General features: G+C 56.7%; 1 protein-coding gene across 1 annotated transcript in view; it reads left to right on the top strand.

The window, feature by feature from the left end:
* Positions 1–23396, top strand: part of SDC3 (syndecan 3) — a 38082-nt gene extending 14686 nt beyond the window's left edge. The window contains exons 2-5 of the mRNA XM_079926545.1: positions 13833–13950; positions 15559–16172; positions 18100–18391; positions 19355–23396. Of these exons, the coding sequence (XP_079782671.1) occupies positions 13833–13950; positions 15559–16172; positions 18100–18391; positions 19355–19521 (1191 nt within the window). The 3' untranslated portion in view covers positions 19522–23396. The remainder of the gene's footprint in view (positions 1–13832; positions 13951–15558; positions 16173–18099; positions 18392–19354) is intronic.
* The last annotated feature ends 481 nt before the right edge of the window (positions 23397–23877 follow it).

Genomic DNA, 23877 nt, shown 5'->3' with positions numbered 1-23877 from the left:
GAGTTTTTGGTCAGGGAGTCATGTTCAAGTGACGTATGAGGAGGGGAGGGTGTGTCTCATCCCTGGACTTCAGGGCACATGGGGGCCGGGCACTCAGTGTCCCTAAAGCCCTGGGGGCGTTTGGACTCCGTCTGAGCTCGGTGTGGAGGGTAGAACCTATGGCAGGGGGCTGAGGATGGATTGGCTGGACACAAGGATGCGCTGGACCTGCAGGAGGCTGGTGAGGGTGTCGGGGAGAGAACATGGGGTGCCGGGGTTTTCTCTGGTTCCCTCCACCCATAGCTGGGACTGAGGGCTGGGGGGTCCTCGTGGTGTTCTTGGCTCCCCCCTCTTCGGGGCTCGTTGGGGCTCCTGCCCTGCAGTCTGAGCTGCGGGGAGACCGCTTCCCCCCGTAGTGACCAGCTTGGGGGGCAGGGATGGCGAAGCTTGCTGAGGTTGTGGGGTGGAGCAGGGAACTAAGGTGGTGCAGGCTTCAAACCTGGGTTCAGCCTGGTAGAGGTTTGGGGGACACCAAACACTTGTCAGAAGCCTGAGCTCGTGCCTCAGCCCAGCCCTCAAGACAGACGGGCCTCCACGCAGAGAGTAAGGAGTGGAAACCAGCCTGGGGCTCAGCGGCTGCCAGCTGGGCTGGGTGGAGGCTGATGCTAGAGCCAAGTGGAGGCAGGGCAGGGTGAGGGGCTGGGCCCGGTGAGGTGTCTGTTCTCAAGGCTGCCCTAGACAGCCACGGGGGGAGGGGCAGGCGGACTTGACTTCACACTCAGATGCGCCTCACCGCTAGGGCCTCGCCATCCTCCTGACCCCTTCCCTGGCAGGGACGTATCCTCATGTCTCTTGCTGAGGGCGGCCAGGGGCCAGCCACATGGACAGAGGGTCTGAGTGGGAACATCCTGGAACCACTGGTGGCTGGAGCTGGGGACACTGGGGTCTAGCGGTGCAGATGGCAGCCAGCCTGAGTTTGGAGTTGCCTCCCTTCTCTTGGGTCCCTCTGGGCAAAGCCTGCTGCTTCCATTGGTCCCACCTGACAAAGTAGCCTTTGGCGAGCACAGGGGAAGCAGTTGCCGCACTGGCCCCTCCCACTTGGGGTCTGCAGAGTCAGTGTTTGCCCTTCGGAGGTGGGGGCTGGAGAGGGTTCACCTGGGGCTTGGTTAGGCGTTACTCAGAGAGATGTCACCTCCCTCCCGTCCGAGCATTTGAGTCCAGGTTCTGCTGTGTGACCTTGGGCAAGTACCTCACCCTCTCTGATCCTCAATCACACATTCATTCTTTTCTTTTTTTCTAAACAACAGCTTTATTGAGATTTAACTCAAATACCCCACAATCCACCCATTTAAAGCATGTAATTAAATGGTTTTTAGTATTTTTACAGCTGTGCAACCATCACCAATATTACTCATTTTTATCACCCCCAGAAGAAACCCTATACCTATTAGGGTTAGAAAAGGGTCACTCCTCTTTTCTTCCCAATCACTCAGCCCTAGGAGTCACTGATCTACTTTCTGTCTCTATGGGTTTGCTTATCTTGGACATTTCATATTAGTGGAATCAAATAGGATGCGGTCTTTTGTGACTGGCTTCTTTCACTCAGCATAATATTTTCAAGGTTCATCCATGTGGTAGCGTGTATCAAGACCTCATTTCTATTTTTGTTTAATAATATTCCATTGTATGGACACACCACCTTTTATTTATCCATCTATCAGTTGATAGATATTTGGGTTATTTCTACTTTTTGGCTGTTATGAATAATGTTGCTTTTTTTTTTTTAAAATATGTGGACATATGTTTTCACTCCCCTTGGATGTATATACCCTAGGAGTAGAATTATTGGACCATATGACTCTATGTTTAACCTTCTGAGGAACTGCCAGACTGTTATCCAGGGTGGCTGAACCATTTTGCATTCCTACCAGTGGTGCATGAGGTTTCCAACTTCTCCACATTCTCTCCGCTACTTGTTATTTTCTGACTTTCTGATCACATTCATTCTTGCATCCATTCATCCCTCAGGTATTTATAGAACACCTGTATTTGACAAGGCAGGGTGCTCACTGCAAAATTGGGGAGAGAATTTATCCATTAAGGAGTTGTTTAGAAGATTCAGTGGCACCATAGGTGTAAAAACCTCCATGCACTTAGTGACAGGAGATAAAGATTATCAAGGGGAGAAGCTGAGGGTGGTCAGGGAATCACGGGACCCCGTGAGAGCAGAGGAAGAGAGAAAGGAGTCTGTGTGTTTTGACCACCTTCTCTGTGTCAGAACCTTTGCTTCAGTTCTCATGACCTTCTGGGCTGTACTGTTGTCCCGTTTGCTTGCCCCAAGGTCGCTCGGCCAAGAGGTAGCTAGGCTTTGGGCTGAGATCCTGTTTGGATAATCTCATTTAATCCTCCCAACCCTTTGAGGTTGGTACTATTATTATGTTCATTTCATAGGAGAAGAAAATGAGGCTCAGAGAGGTGGACTTTCTTGCCCAGGGTCACACAGCCGCTGAGGGCCAGTGCTGGGATTTGGACCCAGGCAATCTGGCTTCAGAGCTCCTGCTTACTGCGAGGTCCCACCTGTCTCCCAGGATGCAGGACATGAGGGTGAGGGCTGGGGCATCCGTCTGCCCCTATATCTCAGAGAGTGTTATCTGGGGCTGGAGGTGGCCTTGGAGGTGAATGTGACCCTAGACAAGCCTCTGGGGCCTCCTCCAGTTTTTTTTCTGACTCCTTGCTCTGTGCCTCAGTTTCCCATCTAGGTGATGGTGGTGGTGGCCCTGGAGGCCCCCATGACTCATGCTGAGTCTGGCTTGTTCTGTCCCTTGAAATGGAGCAGCTCAGAAGCCAGCAGAATAGGCCTGGGGTGAGGAGCTGTATCTCCACTGTTGTGAGTTTGTGCTGGTTATAAATAACCTAGCAAACGGGCGGGTGAGGGAGACCACAGCCGGACTCCTCAGGAGGCTGAGCCTGGATACATCACACACAGACGGGCACATTTCGTGTGTGTGTGTGTGTGTGTGTGTGTGTGTTGTGTGTTCTCAGGGTGTGTGCCTAGCATGTGCCTGGGGAGGCTTTGGGGAGGACGGAAGAGCTGTGGGGTGTCCCAGCACAGCTAGAAGGACTGGGCCTGCCTCGGGCTGACTCCGCAGGGTCTGTCTGGTTTCCTGGAGGCCCAGCAGAACCCCAGGGCTGGTGAGATCTCTGGGGCCTCTGCCCCTGGCTTCAGGTGGCCCCTAAGATCTGGGAGAGGTGTCCTGTGCCCTTTGAGCTTGCCTTTCCTTAGGTCCTATCCTGTGGGATGAGAACCAGACACACAGCACTGGGTCTCTCTCTGCTCTCCCAGGCCCTTCCCCGTTACCAGTCCCCCCCTGGTAATGCCTTGCTCCCCTTAACTCCATCTTGACTCACCAGCTGAGTTCTCTGTAACCTCCAGCAAGTTGCCTGGCCTGAGACTATGGAGTAAGGAGGCCCATTTCACCTGGTCCTATCAGTAAGGGGCCTGGCGTTAAGTAGGTGCTCAGTAAATGCTACTGTCCTTCCAGCCCAGGCCTGGTTGTAAAGTGGCCAGAACTGTAGGCTCTGCTGGGAACCTGCTGTCTTGCATGTTTTTGTACATAATTTGCATAGTTGTTTTATGAAAAAACTGCTGGGATCAGTCTCAGCCTCTCTTCCCTCCTCCCGGGGCAGTTGGAGCCCTGGTTGGATTTTGGAGGGACCAGAGAGAACTTTGGATGGGGAGACTGAGGCCAGAGGACAGGGTCCTGCCCAGGATCACATAGTGATTAGAAAAGTAGGTAATGTGGGTCTGTAAGGGTGATCCCATTCACGGTATTCACTGAACAAATATTGATGGAGGCCAACTGTGTCCCACTCACTGCCACCAGGAGCTGTTGGAGGGGGAGATAGGCATTAGACAAGGAGGTAAGTAAACAAGCTAATTTCAGGCAGTGGTGAGCTATGAGGAGTAAGCCTGGTGTTGACAGTGATGGGGTGTGTGGGGAGGTCACGTGGATGCATTTGGTGGTCAGGGAGGGCCTCTCTGAGGAGGTGAGCTTTGAGTAGGGACACCAAGTCACGCCCCAGCACTTACTAATTGCCTAATAACTGCTCATCATGTCACAGATGGTGTCTTGGTGTGTTGGGAATCATCATTCCCATTTCATAGGTGGGTAAACTGAGGCCCAGTGAGGTGAAGGAACTTGACCAGAGCTCTCTGGAAGCCAGGACCAGAACATCTAACCCCACACTGGGTTGTTCTGGGAAACGTGGGCCCTTGCCGAGTCTGTTGGCAGGGATGGTTGCAGAGCCTGGAGACTCAATCCCAGGGGCACCTGCTGGTGAGTCATGGGGTGGTGGGTGGGGCTGCTCAGTGGAACCGGGCCACCTGTCATGGGAACAGGGCTTGTCTTCCATTTCTTCTCATTCCCAGACAGTCCATCTCTCTGTCTGTCTCTGTGCAGGGTGTTGGGGAGGGTGGGGTGGTGGTGTGTAGACTCTGAAGCTGCCAGCCACCCACCCCGAAGAAATTCCTGGTGGGGGAGACTGGTGAGGACTGGGTGTGTGCTACAGTGTGCAGAGCAGGGTCCTTAGGGTTCAGCTAATCCAGGGGTTCAAATCTGGGTCCATTGCTGTGTGACTTTGGGCCAGTTGCTTCACCTCTCTGAACTTTGGTTTGCCCATCTGTGAAATGGGGACAGTAATCTCTCACCAGTAAGATGTTTGTGAAGAGAAATGGGGCCATGTGCATACAGTGAGTGCTCCTCTGTGGGAGCTGTAACGGTTGTTCATGGTCAGGGAATAACGGCCCCAGGCCTTCTACAAAAAAACATCCTGCTGTGTCCCCACTGGTGGTTTAACAGCCTCCTCAGTCTCCTCATCTGTAGATGGGGACAGTAGTACCCGCTTCCCAGGGTGGCCAAGTGCATTCCATGAGAATCTGGTAGAAGGGGCCCACTGGAGTGATGGGAGATGGTTGGTGGCCCCTCCTTCCCCAGTAAATGACAACACAGTGGAGGCAGAGTCCCCAGGAAGGGACTTCAGAACAGGCAGGTGGTTGGCATGCGGCAGCCTCACAGGGGAAGCAATGTTTGAGCTTCCTGAGCACATCCCTGTCTTGTTGACTGTGGGTCACCGGGTGTCTAGAATAGTGCCTGGTACACAGTAGGTGCTTAATAGATATCGCTTGTACTGACTTTCTGGTGGAGTAGGTGCTGGTCAGGCAGAGATGTGGAAGGGTGTTCAGGAAGCAGGAACAGCATGTGCAAGGCCTGGAAGGAATCCGTAAAGGATTCAGTGTGGGAGGAGCATGGGAGCTGGGCAGCTGGGGGCCTCAGTGGGTGGTCCTGCTCTCAGACACAGCCTTGGGGACAGGAATAAATGAGCGGTGTGAGTCAGGGTGGCCGAGAAGGTGATGCTAGAGGGCAGGTGGCTGGGATGGATGGAGCAGTGACAGTGGGGGGCGGGGGGGGCGGGGAATGCCCCAGCCCTGAGTTGAGGAGAGGGCTGGTGTTCCCGGGGTTGCGCTGCCGTCCTCTGTCCAGGTATAGGTGGCAAGGGTGAGCAGCTGTAGGGTGGCCAGCCTGCACCCTGGCTGGGGCCGGCGGGGCTGGTGGGCCGGGAGCTAGGCTGATGGAAGAAGCTGGCGGGTGGCCCGTGGGCGAGGTGTCTGAGCGCTGTAAGCCAACTGTGGCGGCCAGCCGGTGAATGCCGGGGGAGGGAACCGGGCTCTGCTAAGCCAGCCAGTCTGCAGTGAGGTGCAGCTACGGAGCTCCGGGCCACTGGGCCTGCCAGCTCCCTTGGAGGCTTTTGTGTTCACTTCCTTCCTGCTGGTTCCTCTGTTTGCTCCTAACTCACGACCAGCCTCAGTGGGGTCTCAGCAGAAGGAAGGGGCCAAGGAGTTTCAGAGACCAGGGCACTGCGGGCATGGGGACTCAGAAAGAGCGTGCTAGTTCTCATAACAAAAGTACTCTTGAGTTTATTGTAGAAAGTTTGGAAGATACAAACAGGTCCCGAGTAAAAAATGAAAAACTACCTGTAATCCCACCACCCAGAGAGAGCCTCTGGGAACCTTTAGTCTTGGAATTCAGTGTTTAGAAATACACTTTGGTACTGAGTTCATTAAAACAGGATCAAGTTCTACGTATTTTTTTTATAACCTATTTTTAAATTTAATGATAATAGTATTAATAGCCAGCATTTATGGAGCAGTTCCTTAACGTGTGGGCACCCGGAGTCTCCTACAGTGAACCCCAGGAGGTGGCTATTGTTATCTTTGTTTACCAGGAAAACCAGGCCGAGAGTTAAGTACCTGTCCAAGGTCACCCAGGTATTGAGAGACAGAACTGTTCGTATGATCCTGTCAACAGCTGTGCTGCATTGCCTCTTGACAACCAGAGTGTACATTCTCCTGTCCTTGCATATTCTTTGAAACAAGTAAAAAAAAAAAAAAAAAAGCCTTTCGTTATGCATTTATGCCTTTTAATGACTTAGACAGTGTGGATTTGTGAAAACACAGTTCTTGATAGCTGCATGATATTCCATGTCGTGGTTGTGCCCTAAGTTATTTAACTAGTCGTCTGATATTGGGAATGTAGGTTATTTCCCCTTTCTCTCTCTTATAAATAACACTGCCCTGGCTCTCTTTGACCTGAGGGCTGAATTCTTGGACACCCAGAGTGTCCAAATCAGAAAGGCACTTAGAGCACCAAGCTGACAACGGGTTCATTTCCCAATGGGGCAACGGAAGTGCAGAGAAAGGGGGAGGGGGCTTGTCTGGGTCTGGGAGGCTGCGGCCTCCTGAGCCAGGATGCTGCTAGCTCTCTCGTCCAGTGTTGATGAGAGCAGTGCCACCATGGGGAAGGGGGTTCTGGAGAGGGTGGTGGGAGCACAGGGGTGGGTAGTGGCGAAGGTGATGGGGGTGGTGGGCTGGAGCTGATGGAGTACGGGTGTGGGGTAGGGAGGGCTCTGCTGTCGGGAGGTCTCTTGCAGAGCAGTTGGCTCAGGTGGGATGGACCCAGAGGGGTGTTTCCTGCCCTCTCAGTTGCCCTTGTGGGCGGTCTGGGGGTGGGTATTTGGAAGAAGGGTGGTGGGAGGGTGAGTGGGTGACAGTGTGTGTGTCTGGGCTTTGCTGATTGTTTTGGGTGGGGGGGTCTGTCAAGTGGGCCTCCTCAGCCCTTCCTCCCCCTGCTTCTCCTCCAGACCCCTCTGCTCTCTGGGACTTGGGCTCCGTGGCCCCTTCCTGGCCGATGCAGCCTTCGCGCCCCTCACCCCTCCGGCAGCCAGTGAATGTGGTGGGGGCTCGGTTCCCAGCCAGGGCAGCTGTGGATGGGTAGGGGGTGGAGACTGAAGCGTCCCCCTTCCTGGTCCAGGCTCTCCATTGTGTAGCCCCCTGGCTGTCCTGCTGCCCAGAGCCTGGCCCCGGCCCACATTCCTGTGGTGACGCTCTGGGTCTCCGGGTTGGAGCTGGTGAGCGTGAGGGGCACTGAGTTCTCACAGGACTGAGGGCCTTTTGGGGACGGGGGCTGGTGGGGATGGAGCCTGTGGGGATCCAGAGGGCTCTGCTGAGACCACCGTGCTTCTGGGATCTAGTGTTAAGTCACTGTGTGTCGTTGGACAAATCACTTTACCTCTCTGAGTGCTGCTTGGCAGGCTAATTCCCCACCACCTGCCCCTCTTATCCCCCTCTCTGAGCCTCAATTTCTACATCTGTAAGAAGGGAGAACTGAACTCAGTCATCACTCAGGCCTGAAGGTGAGAAGAAGGTACCACGGTAAGACCCCCGAATGGTTACTGAGTGCCGGCTGTGTGCTGGGCAGCAGGAGGGCTTCTGGCGCATCATCTTACTTGATTCTCACGACAGCTCCATGAAGAGTATCTCATTATTTAACCAAAGAGAGGCTCAGAGAGGTTGAGTAAGTTGCCCAGAGTCACCCAGCAAGTAAGCAGAGCTGGACTTGAACCCAAGACTTGAACCTGAAGCTGGGCTCCCAACCCCTGCTCACATCGCCTCCAGTCACCGGCAGAGTGGAGCCTGAGACTGGCTAATGTGGGGAAGGAAGCTCGGGCAGAATTCGTTATACTTGATTTTATTCTTAGTTTTTGCGGCATGATTAGCACTGCACAGGGTGCCGGGCTCCTGGCCCACCTACAGCTGACCTAATTTGTGTGTCCGCGCCTGTTTCTGTAGCTCGCCCTTCCTCTCCCCGCATCCAGCCTCTCCTTTTTTCTTTCTCTGCATTCTCCCCTGCTTTGTGGCTTTGGCGATGCCACTTAGGCTCTCAGGAATAGCCTCATCTGCAGCATGGAATAGCCTCATCTGCAGCATGGGTGTAATCATCCCGATTCTACTCCCCGCAGGAGGCTGGTGAGGCTTAAATGAGATAAAAGCTTCAGAATTCATAATGGAAGTATTAACATGTACCTAACAATAATCACAGCTACATTTATTTATTCAGCTCGCAGTGTTGGGTTCTGTGCTCAGCCCGTTACCTGCATGATCTTATTTGATCCTCACGGCACCCCTATGAGTAACATACTGTTATTAGCATCCCCATTTTACAGATGAGAAAACTGAGGTGCCAGGAGACTCGGTGGCTTGCCTGATGTCCAATGGGTAGTGAGGGAAGGAGCTGATTTATTCTGGCTTTAACCTCTGTGTTATCCTGTTTCTCTGGGAAGGCTCATGATGGGGGCAGGGGCAGGGGCAGGTGGAGGGAGCTGGGCATGAAAGACCCAGACTTCTGGTCTCCAAGGAGGGCTTGGAAGGAGGCTGGGGGCCGGAGGAGGGAGATGCCCTGCCTTTCTACCTGAACATGTCCCCCCCACCCAGCCCCACTGGAGAGGGATGGCAGTGGAAGTTACCCACCCATCCCAGCAGTTCTAAAACTATGGAGAGGATCAGGTAGGCGTGGGGGCGGGTGAGTGACAGGCAGCTCTGGTCACTGCTGGTCCCATCAGGTCAGAGAGCCTGAGGTACTTCTTTGGGTCAAGGCTGTGGGTCAGCTCAAGGTAGGATGGTGGCAAGGGGGCAGTGAGGAAAAATGGCAGGGGGTGTGCCAGTCCATTGGGCAAGGTGCCATGTCTCACGCCGGCATTGTAGGTGTGCTTGTACGTACCCCAGAGGGAAAGTGTGCATGGCGTGTGTGCACGGTGTGCATGTGTGGAGGGGAGTGGGATGCAGGTGTTAGGGGCCTGTTGGTGGGTGATTGAGATGGGGTACATGTATGGTGCAGTGGGTGCTTTTTCAGGGATGCATGGGTGGAGCATGTGGGGAGCAGGAGTGGGTATTTGGGAGCATTTGGGGTGTTTGCCATGTGCGGGCGTGCGTATGGTGTGCGGCGGTGTGTATGGTGTGCGGGGGTGGAGGGGTGGTAGTTTTGAGCTGAGATTGTCCAGGGGCTGTGGGTCACAGGTGTAGGAACCCCAGATGAGCAGTAGATTGGGGGCTACCCAGGAGTGTTCAGGGCAAGGGTTCCAGGGGCTAAGGACCCGTGCTCATGTCTCAGCTCTAAACCCCAGCCTCAGTGCCTGCATCTGTGAAGTGGGGATAATAAAATCCTGGGAGGCTGTGATGGTTGAAGGCGGTGGTGCAGGTAGAGTTCTTCCAGCGCCTGACCTGGGACAGGGCCTCCGTAGTGGTGGGCAGAGGCCTCTGGAACCCCCTGAGGACCCTCAGTAGCTCCCCAGGGGAGCTCAGACCTTTACCCACTGCTGGGGGAGCCTCCGGCTGGGTGTCGTGGCCGGGACTGGTGGTGGCAGAAAGCAGAAGGTGCAGGGGCCTCTGCAGTGGGCTGTGTGGGGCGTGTGGGGATGTGAGGGTGAGAAAAGATTGTTTACAGGTCGTGAGGTTTTTGTCAGAGTCCGAGGGTGTCGCTGCCATGGGGAATGTGGGCTGTGATATGTGACTCGGGGGGCATGCTTGGACGTGGGGAGGCTTGGTGTGTGCCACAACCCACGGACGTTGTGTGGGGTGTGTTAGGTGAGGAGAGGGGTGCAGCTGTGTGTGTGTTCATCTAGAGAGGTGGCAAACGGGTGAGCCCACGGTGGTATGTGCCAGGCTGTTGTCTGTGAGTTGTGGTGGGTACACAGGTTAGGGTCAGTAAATGTGGATCACGACTGTGTATGCGTCTGTGCTGGTGTGTGTGCGCGTGTGCGCGCGCACACTTGGGTTGGGTGTGCAGATGTGCTTATCAGGCATGGGAGGGTGTGTGGTTTACCTGGAGGGGGCACAGTTGAGGGTCAGGGGGAGGCCGGCATTTGAGTTCAGTTCTCCTTTAAGGGAATGGCGTGGATAATTATGCTAATTATGCATGGAATTATGCAAATAGAGAGGTCGTTTGGGGGTCAGAGGCTGTTTTCACCATCCTCCTCTGGCATTTGTGACTTCTGAGGCTTTCCCTGCTGCCTCCCAGGCTCAGTTCCCCACCCCCCCTCTCTCTCCTCTCTCCTGTCTCCTCTCTCCTCTCTGTAGCCCTAGTAGCTGCAGCTTCCAGCACCCCTGTAGTGTTCCTGGGAGGTCCCCGTGAGCCCTGGTCCCCCAGGGAGGGGTACAGCTGGCACTGAGTAGACTCGGGGAGGGGGCTGGGCAAGATGGCATCATGCACCCCACCCCCACCCGCCAGGTCTCAGGTGTCCCGGTGTTAAGTTTCCCAGGGTGAGCTCAGGGGTGACTGGGTTGTTGTTGGCCATCACCCCTTCTACCCCATCTGGGGGCTGCTTATTATTTGGAAAGAATGTTCTCTTGGATGTAGGCTTGGAAAATCACTGAGGTGGCCCCTTCCCCAGCTTTGTCTGATGAGCGTGAGGCTAAATTAAGATGTGAGAGAATTCTCTCCCTCAGCCTCCCACTCTTGCCTTCCCTTTCTCTCGCACACCCAGTCCTCCCTCCACTCCCTCCTCCCTGTCCCCCCACACCGCCCCTCTGACCCCCTGGCTTCCCTCTGTCCTTGCATCTCTGTCTCCATCCAGTGTCTCCCCCCACCCCCATCATTCTCTCTGTTCTTCCATGATCTCTCCCTTTCCTGTTCCCCCCCAATCTCTGTGGGGATCTGGAGCTCCTGGTCCTTAGCATGGAGGAGATGGTTGTCATGGTAACGGTTGTCATGCCGATGGCTACTGCGCTAGGGATGAATAGTATCTAGGTGAGAGCTACCTGAGTGGAGGCTGATGGGTTCACAGGAGGTTCCATACTCGTCTCTGAGCCTCAGAGCTGCACAGTGTGTGCCCCCATCTAGTGCCCGCCCCCATGCATGTGCCTGTTTGCACCCAAAGGCACGCCAACACGCGGGGCCTCTCTCTGCCTTTAGGTGAGTGTGTGTCAGGGTGTGTCTGTATGTGTTCTTTCTATGTCTCTGGGTGTGTCATTTCAAGGGCCTGTGTGGCTTTGCAGGGTATTAGGGGCTGGTGTGTGGTGCTGGTCACTGTGGAATCATGAGGACACCCTGTTTTGGCCCCCGCATTTACCCCACTTTGGGGTTCCCCTGGGACCACAGACTTCTTAGAACCCCTCCTCCCAGCTAAAGGGCTTCCAGCCTTCCCTGGCTGCCTGGAAGGATGGAGAGACAGTGAAGATGGACCTGCTCAGGAGAGGCAGTCTGAGCCCCGTCCCTGCTCAGTCCCCATCCTGCTGCATGTCTCTGGCTTCAGGCTACTTGCCTAAGAATGGAGCAGAAAGTCTCCAAGGGACCCCAGCTTAGCTGGCCCAGGTGGTAGAGGCTGGTAGTGTGGGAGCTTCTAGCCCCCTCACCTCAGGTCCTGGGGCTTTGTTCTTCTGGGAAGTGGGAGCAGAGATGGGAGCTGGGGAAGGTTGGATGGTAGCTGTTCTGAGCTCCTGAAATGTCTAAAACGGAGGAAGACCCAGCAATTACTCACAGAGCAATTACTCTAATTGTTCCACTCCATGACTCACTGGTAGCAAGTAAATACTGATTAATTCATTATTTTGAGACTGTGTGTGCGTGTGTGTGTGGTAACGGGTATGGTGGGGGGAATCTCCTGGCTCCCTGCCCTGGCCTCCTGCCCTGCGTGGCCTGTGTAGGGCTTTGGAGCAGGTGGTCGAGGCTCGGGGCTGGAAGCCAGAATTGGGATCCTCTCTCTAGCTCCATAGGAACTCCAGAAGGGGGCCTGTCAGGGGTGGGAGTGTGAGAGTCTGAGCAGAGATCACAGCGCCAGTCCAGCCCCTCTCCTGCTCACACACCTTCTATGGCTCCCCATGTCAGTCCAACAGTAGTGACATTCAGACTCCACCTCACACCCGCTGAGCCGCCAAGTTCTGTTTTCACAATATTCTGATGTGCAGTCAGGATAAAACATGACCAGTTTCCAAGATAAAAGTCACCAGCCGAGCACTGAGAGCCTGTGATGGACGGGGCTTCCCCAAACTCAACTCCAGCCTGTCTCTGCCCCACCCCTGTCCCGGGAATTACATCCCCCAACTCCAAGCCTGTTCCCTAACGGATACTTCCTGATACCTACTGTGTGTCTGACGCGGTCTTGCCTCCATCGAGGTGTAGTTTAGTGGGGGTGGGAACAGTCACAGAAAAAGTATATACCCAAAGCCGGCACCGCTCACAAGTAGTGGTAGTTGTGAATTCAGAAGCACAGGATGCTCTGAAGGATCAAAGCAGGAGGGCTTCTCAGAAGAAGCGATGGGGAGCGGAGTTAGCTGGTGGGAAGCTGGAGGATGAGGGGGTGGGAAGGTAGGGTGTCCTCTTGGAGGGAACAGCATGAGTGAAAGAGGCGGGAGAGACCATGTTCCAGGAACAGACAGGGGCCCGGTGGTAGGAATCCAGTGATTGCAGGGGTTCTGAGGGACCCTGGATGAGGCTGTCAGTCCCAGCTGTGGTGGCATAGGCTGTGCTTCCCCACCTCGGAACTTTTGCTTATCCTGTTATCTCTGCTTGAGATGCCTTTCTCTCTCTATTTCAGTTGCTTAAGATCCAAGTGCTAATCCTTTAGATCTGAGCACCAGGTCATCTTTGTCTGTAAGCTCTCAGGGGGCAGGGACTGTGGCTGGGCTCAGTCTGGATCCAGGGTCAAAAGTGTGGTTGGGGGTTTTCGCTCCTGTCTTGGATGCCCTTAGGGCTGGCTCTCAGCCCGGGGTTGCAGTGGGGAGGGATGGTCCAGGCCCAGGAGCCACAGCACCTGGCCTTCCCAGGTTCTGATTTTGGGGGGAGTCTTGGGTCTGGAGAGCAGGACCCTGGGAGAAGCCCCTCTCACGCCTGCAGACTCTCAGGAGACCCTTGGCAGAAGTGAAAGCGGCATCCGTGCCCTGAGCTGACTCTCGGCATTGAGATACTTTGGGGGGAGTGTAGACAGGGGGGCTGACTTTGGTTTGGGGAGGACCCAGGGCTGGAGCCCACTCCCTTCTCTCCCTCCCCCACTTATCCAAGGTACTTCCCTCCCAGAACCCCAAACCTCCGCAACACCCATGTCTATCTAATGGGACTAATTGCCCTATCTTTGGGATTTTGAGGTGTGAGACTTTGGGTCCCTAGCGGAGTCCGAACCTTATCATTCACGTGCTCTCTGGTGACCTGGGGCAATGGGGCCTCCCTCCTCTCCACGCTGGAAGGGGTCAGATGGTGCTGGCCACACCGAGGGTGCTGCTAACTGGGCTGAGAACCTGCTTCTCTGAGGTGCCCTCAGCACATATTAGCATGCTGCACGCTCACAACCCAACAAGGCAGGAAGTGGTAACCGGCTTGCTCCGGCTCTCTGTTTACCCCCGTGGAGGCCACATCTGATGCTGTCCCTCCACTGTCACTTGGCCCGTGAGAGTGTCTGTGGTTCCTCTGGGCGTGTCCAGGCTGCTGGCCTCAGGTGCTGAGCTGTGTGCCCGACTCTGCCCTCCCCAGGCTCAGCGCTGGCGCAGTGAGAACTTCGAGAGGCCCGTGGACCTCGAGGGCTCTGGGGACGATGACTCCTTCCCCGACGATGAGCTGGATGACCTGTACTCCGGGTCGGGCTCGGGCTGTAAGTACCCCCTTCCCTTTCCCTGCATGTTGTGTCAGCGGTGCCAGTCTGCCTCCAGTGCCCCATCCGAGGCTGCGACGGCAAGGAAGAGGAACCCTCGCAGGCTCAGTTAAATGGTGGGGGAGGGGAGGGGGGGTCAGGCAGGGGGAGCTCATGGACCTCAAGCAGAGGAAGGGCAGGCCACTCTTCCTGGGGTGGAACCAGGGCCTGGAGGCCTCAGAGCCTAGCATTCCCAGCTCCCCACTGCTTCTGTCTCTGCATCTCTCTGTGCACTGCTTGGGTCCCCTGCAGACCTCCGGCCTCTGACAGGGAACACAGACGCCCCTCAGTAACGCAGTTTTCAGTACTGTTGTGACCACTTGGAGGAACTCAGTAGCCCCTTTTCAGTTGCAGTGGCCGATCCCCAGCAGAGACCATTTGATTGGCTCAGCTTAGGACAGGCGGCCCCCTTCTGTCCAATCAGCGGTGGCCAAGGGCAGGGTTAGGGCAGTGAAGGAAAATGGCAGGTACCTCCTGTGGTGCCTGGGACAACCCAGTTCCGGGGCCCGGTCCAGAAAGGCCGATAGAGTAGCGTGAGATCAGGGAGGCACACTGAGTTCGAATCCCACTTTCGCTACTAAATAGCTGTGCCACCTTTAGCCGTTTTCCCTCTTTCAATCTATTCTTATCTGTGAGTGGTGATAAATATGCCTTCTCAGAGCCTCTGGAAGGCTTCAGTTTAAGACATCAGGGTCTGGCACGGAGAAGGAGCTCTAAAAATGGTAGTAAAAAGGGGTGTGTGTTGAGATCGGGCCCCCTGAGGGGGCAGGACGAGCCTAACGGATGGTAGGGGGTCTGTGCGCTTTGGAACCGGCCACGTACAGCTCCTTGCCTCTAGTCTTCCCACTTTAGCCCACTCCTGTAAGCCTCTTGTGAGTTAATCTTCATGAAATCCATCCCGATGGGTCACATCTCTACTGCCAAACCTCCTCCCCACCCCTCCTTTGCCTAGTTCAGGCCCCTGGGAGCTGCTGTGGCCTCTCTCTCTCTCTCTCTCTCTCTCCCCTCATTTTCTCCCGAGGCCCTCCCTTCACTTGTCCTGGCTTGGAGTCCGGAGTGCTCAAGCATCCCCTGTGGGAGAGGCTTGTTCTCCCTCTTGCTCTCTGCCTGTGCCTCCGAGGGAGCCTTGGTTTACCCACCATGTGTGTTCATGTAGGTTGTACCCATGTCTGACTCTTCCCAGAATGCCACTCCCCTCTTCCCCTCCTCACTGCAACCTCCAGCAAGATTTGCAGCCAGTAGGTCCTGAGTTGCCACTGCCTGGATTCAACCTGCTGGAAGCTCCAGGCTGGGTGGGCTGGAATAGTCAGGGCAGGCTTCCTGGAAGACCTGGTCCCTTAGAACTTTTGGCTAGGCAGAGAAGAGTTGGGGAACATTCACTGGCTGTCAGCCAACTGATAACTGTCGGCTACATTGTGCCTTCCTCCTTTCCCTCATCCTGTCCTGGGAAAATTATGCAAAGTGTGAGGGTTGGGAGGCCCCCATCTCGATGGCCATTGCTACCTGGGATCCTCATGCCCCTCAAATCACCCAGCTCCCGAGCTCTCTCCTCTCCCCCTCACCCCCCAGACTTCGAGCAGGAGTCGGGCATCGAGACAGCCATGCGGTTCAGCCCAGATGTGGCCCTGGCAGTGTCCACCACACCCGTGGTGCTGCCCACCGTGGACATCCAGCCTGTGGGCACCCCGTTTGAAGAGCTCCCCTCTGAGCGCCCCACCCCAGGGCCAGCCACCAGCCCCCCATTGGTGACCGAGGTCCCAGAAGAGCCCAGCCAGAGAGCCACCACCATCTCCACTCCTACGGCAACCACGGCTGCCACAACCACAGGGACCCCAGCTGTGGCCACAGTGCCCGCCACAGTGGCCACCGCCGCCCCCAGCATCCCTGCAGCACCTCCTTCCACGGCCACCACCTCCATCGTAAGGACCACCGGCATACGGAGGCTTCTGCCTCATCCACTGACCACGGCAGCCACAGCCCGGGCCACCACCCCGGCGGTACCCTCACCTCCCACCACAGTGGCTGTCTTGGACACAGAGGCCCCAACACCCAGGCTGGTCAACACAGCTACCTCCAGACCAAGGACCCTTCCCAGGCCAGCTACCACCCAGGAGCCTGACATCCCTGAGAAGAGCACCCTGCCCCTGGGGACCACTGCCCCTGGACCCACGGAGGTGGCTCAGGTGAGTGGGTGGGGAGAGGACAGGGAATCAGAGCAGAGAAGGGTGGGTCAGGGCCTGGGGGAGGGAGGATGGAGCTGGGCAGGGGTGAGATCTAGGAGGTTCTGAAGATGAGCCAGACAGGGATGGGGAGGGTAAGATAGGCCTGAGGCCGGAGGGCCAAGGCTGGGGGTGAGATACAGGATGAGGAAAGAGATTGAGATGGATGGGGATGGAAGAGGGACCAGGCCTGGGTCTTTAGATGTTAGGACAAGACATCAATGGGGAAGGAGCTGGGTGAATGGGAGTGTTGATGTGGGGAGGGGCCAGGGGCCTGTGTGTTCTGATTAAAAGCACAGACTCAGGAGCCTTGCAGCCTGGGTTGGAATTCTTCCACTGCCATGTGCCTTCAGGAAGTCACTGATCCTTTTTATACCTTTGTCTCCTTATCTGTGAAGAGGAGAAAATCATCGAATGCAAATCATAGGGTTGTGAGAATTAAGTTTCCCAACATATCCAAAGTGCTTAGAACAGTGCCTGGCGATACTAAGTAAGCTAAAAGTTTCACTTTTGTTATCGTCATCGTTGTTATTATCCATCTGAGGGGGATTAAGAGTGGGGCTGCGTGAGAGGAATACTGCATCTGACATTCGTGGAGTGCTGCCTGGGTGGCAGGCTGAGTGCTGAACACGTTACCTGTGCCATCTCCTCTCCCCCTCACACTCACCCCACGGGGTGGCACTGCCGTCATCCTCCCTTAATGGTGAGGCCCCTTTCCAAGGCTTCACAGGCAGCAATGGCAGACTGAGGATTTGAACCTGGCAGTCAGCTCCAGAGCTCCTCGTGTGTGTGTGTGTGTGTGTGTGTGTGTGTGTGTGTGTTCGGGGTATTATGGATGGCGAGGTTGAAGGGAAGAGGATGAAGATGTAAGGAATGCCGGGATGGGTGGGATCAAGGAAGTGGCAGAAGTAGCCTGGTCCCTGCTGGGTGTGCTGGGCAAGGAGGGCATGTAGGGACGTTGGTTGGGGTATTAAAGCCCTTTGCCTCCGTCTCTCGAAGAGGAGGGCCCTCAGGCTATGGAGCTGCCTTCGGGTCATCGTCAGGCCCTCCGACTCCCCAGCCAGCCGCAGCAGGACGCAGGCCCTGCTTTTTGCTCCTCTGAGCAGTCGGGACAACCTGGTGTTTCACAGATGCTTGGCCAGGCAGGCAGGGGAGACAGTGCTAGGGCACTGAGACCAGGTTGCTGGTGCAGCCTCTGCTCACGGCCTTTCCTTGGCCTGGACACCAGACCCACGCTCTCCATGCCCACTTGGGAAGCAGCTACATCCCTGCATGATCCTAACTCTGGTCCTGCCTCCATGTGGTGGGAGCCATTGAGATCTGTGGTGCTCTTAGACTGACCTTCAGGCTAAGGGACTCACACCTGCCCTAGGCACATGGATCCAGGATCAGGCCCACGTATTTTAAGAGCTGCACCCAGCTGTCCCCAAGCAGCAGTCCCTGATAGGAACCCCCTAAGGATTGTTAGAAAGGCAGCTGGAGAAGGAAGTAATGGAGATGGGGTGGGGACCGGGATGTGTCCAGGGTGAGAATAGAGGCAGTGTAGTATAGTGGTTAGGAACACAGATTCTGGAGTTGGATAGATCTGGATTTTAGTTCTGCTTCTACCACTTACTAGCTGAGTGTCTTGGGCAAGTCATTTAACCTCTCTGGGCCTATTTCCTGCTCTATAAATTAGGGGTAATGATACCTCCTTTATGAGGATATTGTGAGGATAAGACGCCCATGATGTGCTTAGCACAGGGCCTGGCACATGGCGCATGCTTACTGAGTGTCAGCCCCACCCGGGAAGTGGCGTGGTGGCCGTGGGCTTGTGTGCATGTGTGTATGGCTGCGCTGTGGCAGGGGGTGCTGGGGCCTGGCTCCTGGGCTCATGCTACCCTCCCTACAGACCCCAACTCCAGAGTTCTTCCTGACCACGATCCGGGATGAGCCAGAGGTGCCAGTGAGTGGGGGACCCAGTGGGGACTTTGAGCTGCCGGAGGAAGAGACCACACAGCCAGACACAGCCAATGAGGTGGTGGCTGTGGGTGGGGCCGCGGCCAAGCCGTCACCTCCACCTGGGACGCTGCCCAAGGGTGCCCGCCCAGGCCCCGGCCTCCTGGACAATGCTATCGACTCGGGCAGCTCGGCGGCTCAGCTGCCCCAGAAGAGCATCCTGGAGCGGAAGGAAGTGCTCGTAGGTGAGACTTGGGGCCTGGGAGGAGCCCAGAGGGGGCAGCTGGTGGGGCTTCAGTTTGCCCTCTAGGAACCCAGGAGGGAGGGTAGGGTGTGGGTTTCCTAGGAGCCTAGTTTCCTAGGAAGGGAAAGCTGGGGACTCGGGGACCCCAGGATGTACCCTCTGGTTCCTCTTCTGACCTTCTTTATCCCAGGGTCAGACCTCCATCCTACCTCCAGCACTTTCCTCAGCACCCTCCGACCCCTCCTCAGACTCTGCCCTTGACCCCTGCTTCCCTGGACCATGCTGATTCACCCCTCCTGGACTGCAACCTCTGGATCCTAATCCCTGGTCCCATCCTTGGTTTGATCTGCTCCCACCCTTGATGCCAGCCCTGAGGACCTGCCCTTGGCCTTGTCTCCTGAAGAGTCTCTGGATTCATGGTCCAAACCCTGCTCCCCACTTAGGAGCGGTGTGGCCTCAGCCAGGTGCTTCACCTTTCCAGGCTCCCTTTTCCGCATCTGTGGAATGGGAATAATCATTTTGCACTTAATCAATTCTAAGTGCACATCTATTCATATGTTAACCCTTCTGCAGTTGGGATGTGTCCTAGTTTAGATGGCAGAGATTTTTCCATCCTAAGGGTATATAAAACACTGGAGCGTCTTCTGATCGATGGCATCTTACATTTGATGAGGACCGTAGCACAGCACCTCCCTCATAGCACTGTGTGAAGACTCCATGCATTCGTGCGATGAGAACAGGTGATTAGAACAGTGCCAGGCTGCAGTGAGGGCTGTAAAGGGCAGCCAGTGCTGGTGTTTTAGCATTGACTCCAAACTTCACTCCAACTCTGGTCTCAGGTTCGAGATTCCCAGCCCTCTCCCAACTCTTGCCCCCATCCCCCAGGGCCCTCTGCCCTCTCCTCAGGCTCTAAGCTCGTCCCACCCTGCCTCTGGCTCTTGACCTCTGCCCTCTTCCTCCACAGCTGTGATTGTGGGCGGGGTGGTGGGCGCCCTCTTTGCCGCCTTCCTGGTCACACTGCTCATCTACCGCATGAAGAAGAAGGACGAGGGCAGCTACACGCTGGAGGAGCCCAAACAGGCGAGCGTCACATACCAGAAGCCCGACAAGCAAGAGGAGTTCTACGCCTAGCGGAGCCAGAGTGCCTCCCTGTAGCCTCAGCGCCACCCCTGCGCCCACTCCCTGGCCCAGAGCCACCAGTCCCACCCTGGGACTGGGCCTGGGAGACAGCCTGGCCCCAGTTCATCTCTGCCACCCTCCCAAGGTCTGCCCAGACTGCCAGCTTCACACAGCTCTTCCCCAAGGGACAGGGGGCATTGCCATCTGCTCCAGACTGTGCCCTTATGAGCTCATCACTTGTTCGCCCCCACCAGCCTGGGGCTTTAGGACCTCATGTCAGGTGGACAGGAGGAAGGAAACTCCTGATTGGCTGGTGGAAGAAGGGGTGGGGCTTAAGCCCCAGCCTCGCCCCGTGGGGCTGACTGAGGTTTCCTTCTGGGGGCAGAGAGGCACTCAGGCTGGTTTCCAGGACAAGCATTTGGCAAGCTCAGCCCTTGAAATCATTGAGACACTGCAACCTCTTGCTTCTCTCCCAGGCCCCCTCCCTGCCTGGGTGAGACAGTACCCCTCACCACCAACCTGTATTGTCCTGGCCTCTCTGGGCTTGTGGGGTCGTTTTCCCTCACCCTTGCCCGTTGCACATGCACCCACAGGCTTCACCTCCTTCCCGGTCTGCCCCTGAGGAATCGGCTTCCCGAGAGGGCTCTGGCAGCCACTGGTGAGGAGGGGCTGGGCTGCTTGGACCTCCTTCCGAGTGGACTCTGCACAGACACTGTCTCCCACATGGTCACACGTATTGTCACACACAAAGCACGCAGTGACAAAATCATATGCAGTCTTGAGCACCCAGCCAATCCAGACATGTCAGAGACACACACGTTCTTCCAAAGAGGTTTATTCATTTCTTACGTGCCCCCAAATGCTTATGACAATGCAAGTCACTAATCATCGTTACCCAGTGGTGACGGTGTGGCCTGCCTCCCTCTCTGCCACACTCCTCCCACCCCCCACCCACCCATACACCTGACACCACACACGTTGCCTCCAGCTTTCAGGCTCACTGGGGAGGGTGCCATTAGGCCAGAACAATCAGCCCATATTGGGTCCCCTGAGGTGCCCTGTCACACTCAGCCCTCACGACACCCTCACCAACCACATTGCCACCGACCCTGGCAGGTCTGATGCAATCCCACGTGGAGGCAGTCTCACCCACACAGCCCCGCTCTCACACTTGGACACTTGCCTTTCCTGGAATGAAGTGCGGTGTGGGGGCCATCGCCACAAGCCCCCTCAGGATGTTGCACCCCTGCTGAGCCTGGCTTCACCCTGCCTGCTTCCCTCCCCTCTGTAGCCTGCAAAGGGCTTGCTCGGGGGCAAGTCCCCCACTTGCTGAGGAAGGCAGACTGGTTCCCGGAATTCAGCCTTGGGCTGGGGAGGGGGCTTGGGTCCCCCAGGACCGAAGGCCCCGGGTCGGGAGGGAGCATGTGGTGGGGCTCCTGGGCTCCCTACATCCCCCTCCTGCTCTGAGCTGGGGTCCGACTCTGCCTCCCAGGACACAAGTCTCCAAAGTGCCTGTGAGGGTGGGCCCTGCGCCTGGGCCCTCTGCGCCCTCTCCCTTTGGCCTTGCCGGGTCCACCTCAGCCCCACCCCTGGGCCCCTGGGGGCCTCCCGTGGACACCTGCCCATTCATTTGGCCAGACAACCTGGCGGTTGTCCTGGCTGCAGCTGGAAGCAGCCCATCCAGACGCACTGCCCCAGGCCGAGGGCTGCGGCCAGGCTGGAGCGGGGGTGTCACGGGCCGCAGCCTGCCTCCCCCGTCTCTGTTACCCTGGCAGATGGGGCCTCTTATGTAGATACTTTAAATGTGGGGCCACGAATCTCCTATGGGGGCTGTGCTTGGTGGGGCCTCTTGGAGCCGAGGGATGTGGTCTGAGTTGTGACGGTCTGGGCCTCACACCCCCCCCCCTTGCCCACAACCCAGATTCAAGTCAGGAGACCGGGTTTTATTTCTGTTCCCTTTTCAAGACTCGCTGGCAATAGACTTGTGCAGGGTGCGGGCTGGGGGTGCCTGAGGCGGTGAGGGTGAGGTCCCGGGGAGCTTTGCAGCCTGTCTTTTCCACTGTCCTACTCCCAGGCTGGGGCTCCATCTTTCAGACTCGCAGGCCCCCTGGGCAGGGCCTGGAGGCTGGTGAGGAACCTAGCTGGTCCCACTCTTTGAGGGGCAGGAGTAGGAGGAGGCCTCCTGGGCCCACGATCTGTTGGAGGTGACCTGGCCTCAGTCATCCCTGGAGTGTAAGGGCTGGGGGACAGGAGAGACCAAAGTCCCAGCCTCCCTCTACCCTGCTTCCTGGCGGGCTGCTGTCTTGGGGCAGCAGCTCTGGTGAGAAGGCCTGGGCAGGCCAAGGCTGAGAAGCCAGGGAGCGAGGAGAGGGGATCTGGACCACCCAGGGGAGCTCTGGGATGCTGCGTCTGGGGTAAGAGACCCAGCAGTGGGCACAGCCTCGGCATGGGGCTGGGGCCCGTGGTGGGTGCAGGGTGGAGCACAGGACGGCTGAGCAGGGCGTAGGCTGGCTGGAGTGGGCTCAGAGGGGCTGCATGGGTCCAGCCTGGCCCCAGCAGGCCTAACTCCTCATGCTCTGTGGGCTGGCTTCTAACTTGGGGCCTCCTGGCACCGGCCTTTTCTCTGTGTCCTTAGCATTTGTGAGAAGAGGCCGAGGGCCTCGTTCATGGAGCCCTGGAACCAAGAAAAATGTCCAGGCTTTACCTTCATGAAGTTTCACACCATCCGATCAGCCCAAATCCATCCCAGCCAGCCCAAGTCCAGCGCAGCGATCCCAGAGTGGGCGATCCCAGAGTGGGCGATCGCAGAGTGGGCGGTACAAAGGACGAGCTGGAGCTCTCCTACGTGCAGTGTGAGTGCAGGCCTCACCCTGCTTGGATACATGGTGTGATGCGTGCAGGCCCTGCCCAAACATGTCCCCAGCCACCCCGGTGCTCCTGGGGAGGGCGTCCTGCAGGGCCCTGGCATTGCCGGGAAACGTGGCCAGTTCCAAAGGAAGAGGGAGCGTGTGTGCTTGACAGCCTCCCTGGGGCCTCAGCTGCCAGAGAGTGCAAGGCGGGCTGGGGCCACCCTCAGCTGTGACTCCTAGAGCCCAAGCTCTGTCTCCCCAGGGGGCCAGAGGGATGTCTCCCCTGAAGGGTTGGTCCCCTTGTTCGGAAGCAGATGGGTGGTCACCGGGGCCGGGCTGGGCAGGTCAGCCCCTCCTGGGGTTGGCGAAGCCATCTGTCCAGGCTTCCAAGCTGGGGCCCTGGGCACGGGGAGCAGACACACCTCTGCCTCATGGGACAGGAGTGGGCACTGCCTACTTGGCGCTCCTGAATTTCTTCTCCTGACAGCCACCACCCTGGACTTGCTTCCCCAGGCCTCCTGCCTGTAAATAGAAGCCCACAGACTGTGTACAGATTTACAGAGACGCCGAGGCTGGGCCCCAGAGTTGCCATCTAAGGGCTGATGGCCCCAGCATCCCCCGGGTGCCCACCAGGCAACTCAGCGCACCAGCCCCAGCGTGGCGATGCATGTAAATATTTTTCGTAGGCAGCAGTGTGGCTCCGGAGAGCCCCCTGAAGACAGTGTCCCTCCTGTGCGTCCCTTCTCCTATACGATCCCTCCAAGAACCCGGCCTGGGGTGGGGGGAGTTTGTCCTTCCCTCCCCCAGGCCTTCCCTGCCCCTTCTCTCCCTCATAACCTGTTTATTAACCATACCTGTCCTGAGTTCATGGCCAAAACTTTAAATACGAAAAAGCGGTGGAAAAAGAAACCAAGGCACCTGCCCCACTGTGGGTGCTCACCTGTCCCAGCCTTGTGAAGGAACTGTGGTTTTTCTGTTTTGTTTTTTTTTTTAACACTTCCTGTGCTGTGCCCATTTATAAGAGGAAATAAAATTAAACCGAAATGATGTCCTGTGGTCAGAGTGTGAGATAAGCATGGGGGTCGTTTGGGGAGGGGCAGCCCACAGTCCCATTTGGGCCTCAGCCACATCCCCCTTTAAAAGAAATTGAGAAGCAAGCAAAGAAAATTGAGCGACAGCCCCTCGCGGGAACCGTTATGGTGAAAGCTGCCCTTGGTTGAGAGCGTTTGGGAAGCCGTGGAGCTGACTGCGGCGAGGCTGAGTGGGCGCTGCGGTTGGGCGGGGTTAGGCTGTGGTGACACCGGGGGCCCTGTGGTCCAGCCCCAGGGGAAGAAGAACTGTGGTTTCCAGCCACAGGAGAGAATCTGGGACCGCAGGATATTGGAACTGGACTGGCCAAGGCGAGATGTCTTTGGCGTCTAGAGGGCCTGGTTTCAAGCCTAGGGGACGTTTCCGAGCTCTGACTCGAGAAGCTACTTGGCGTGAGGCTCAGTGCTCTTACCTGAGAAATGAGGTGAGC

The sequence above is a fragment of the Stenella coeruleoalba genome (assembly GCF_951394435.1).
Source record: "Stenella coeruleoalba genome assembly, chromosome: 1".
Taxonomy (NCBI): Eukaryota; Metazoa; Chordata; class Mammalia; order Artiodactyla; family Delphinidae; genus Stenella; species Stenella coeruleoalba.
This window is presented reverse-complemented; position numbering and strand designations above follow the sequence as displayed.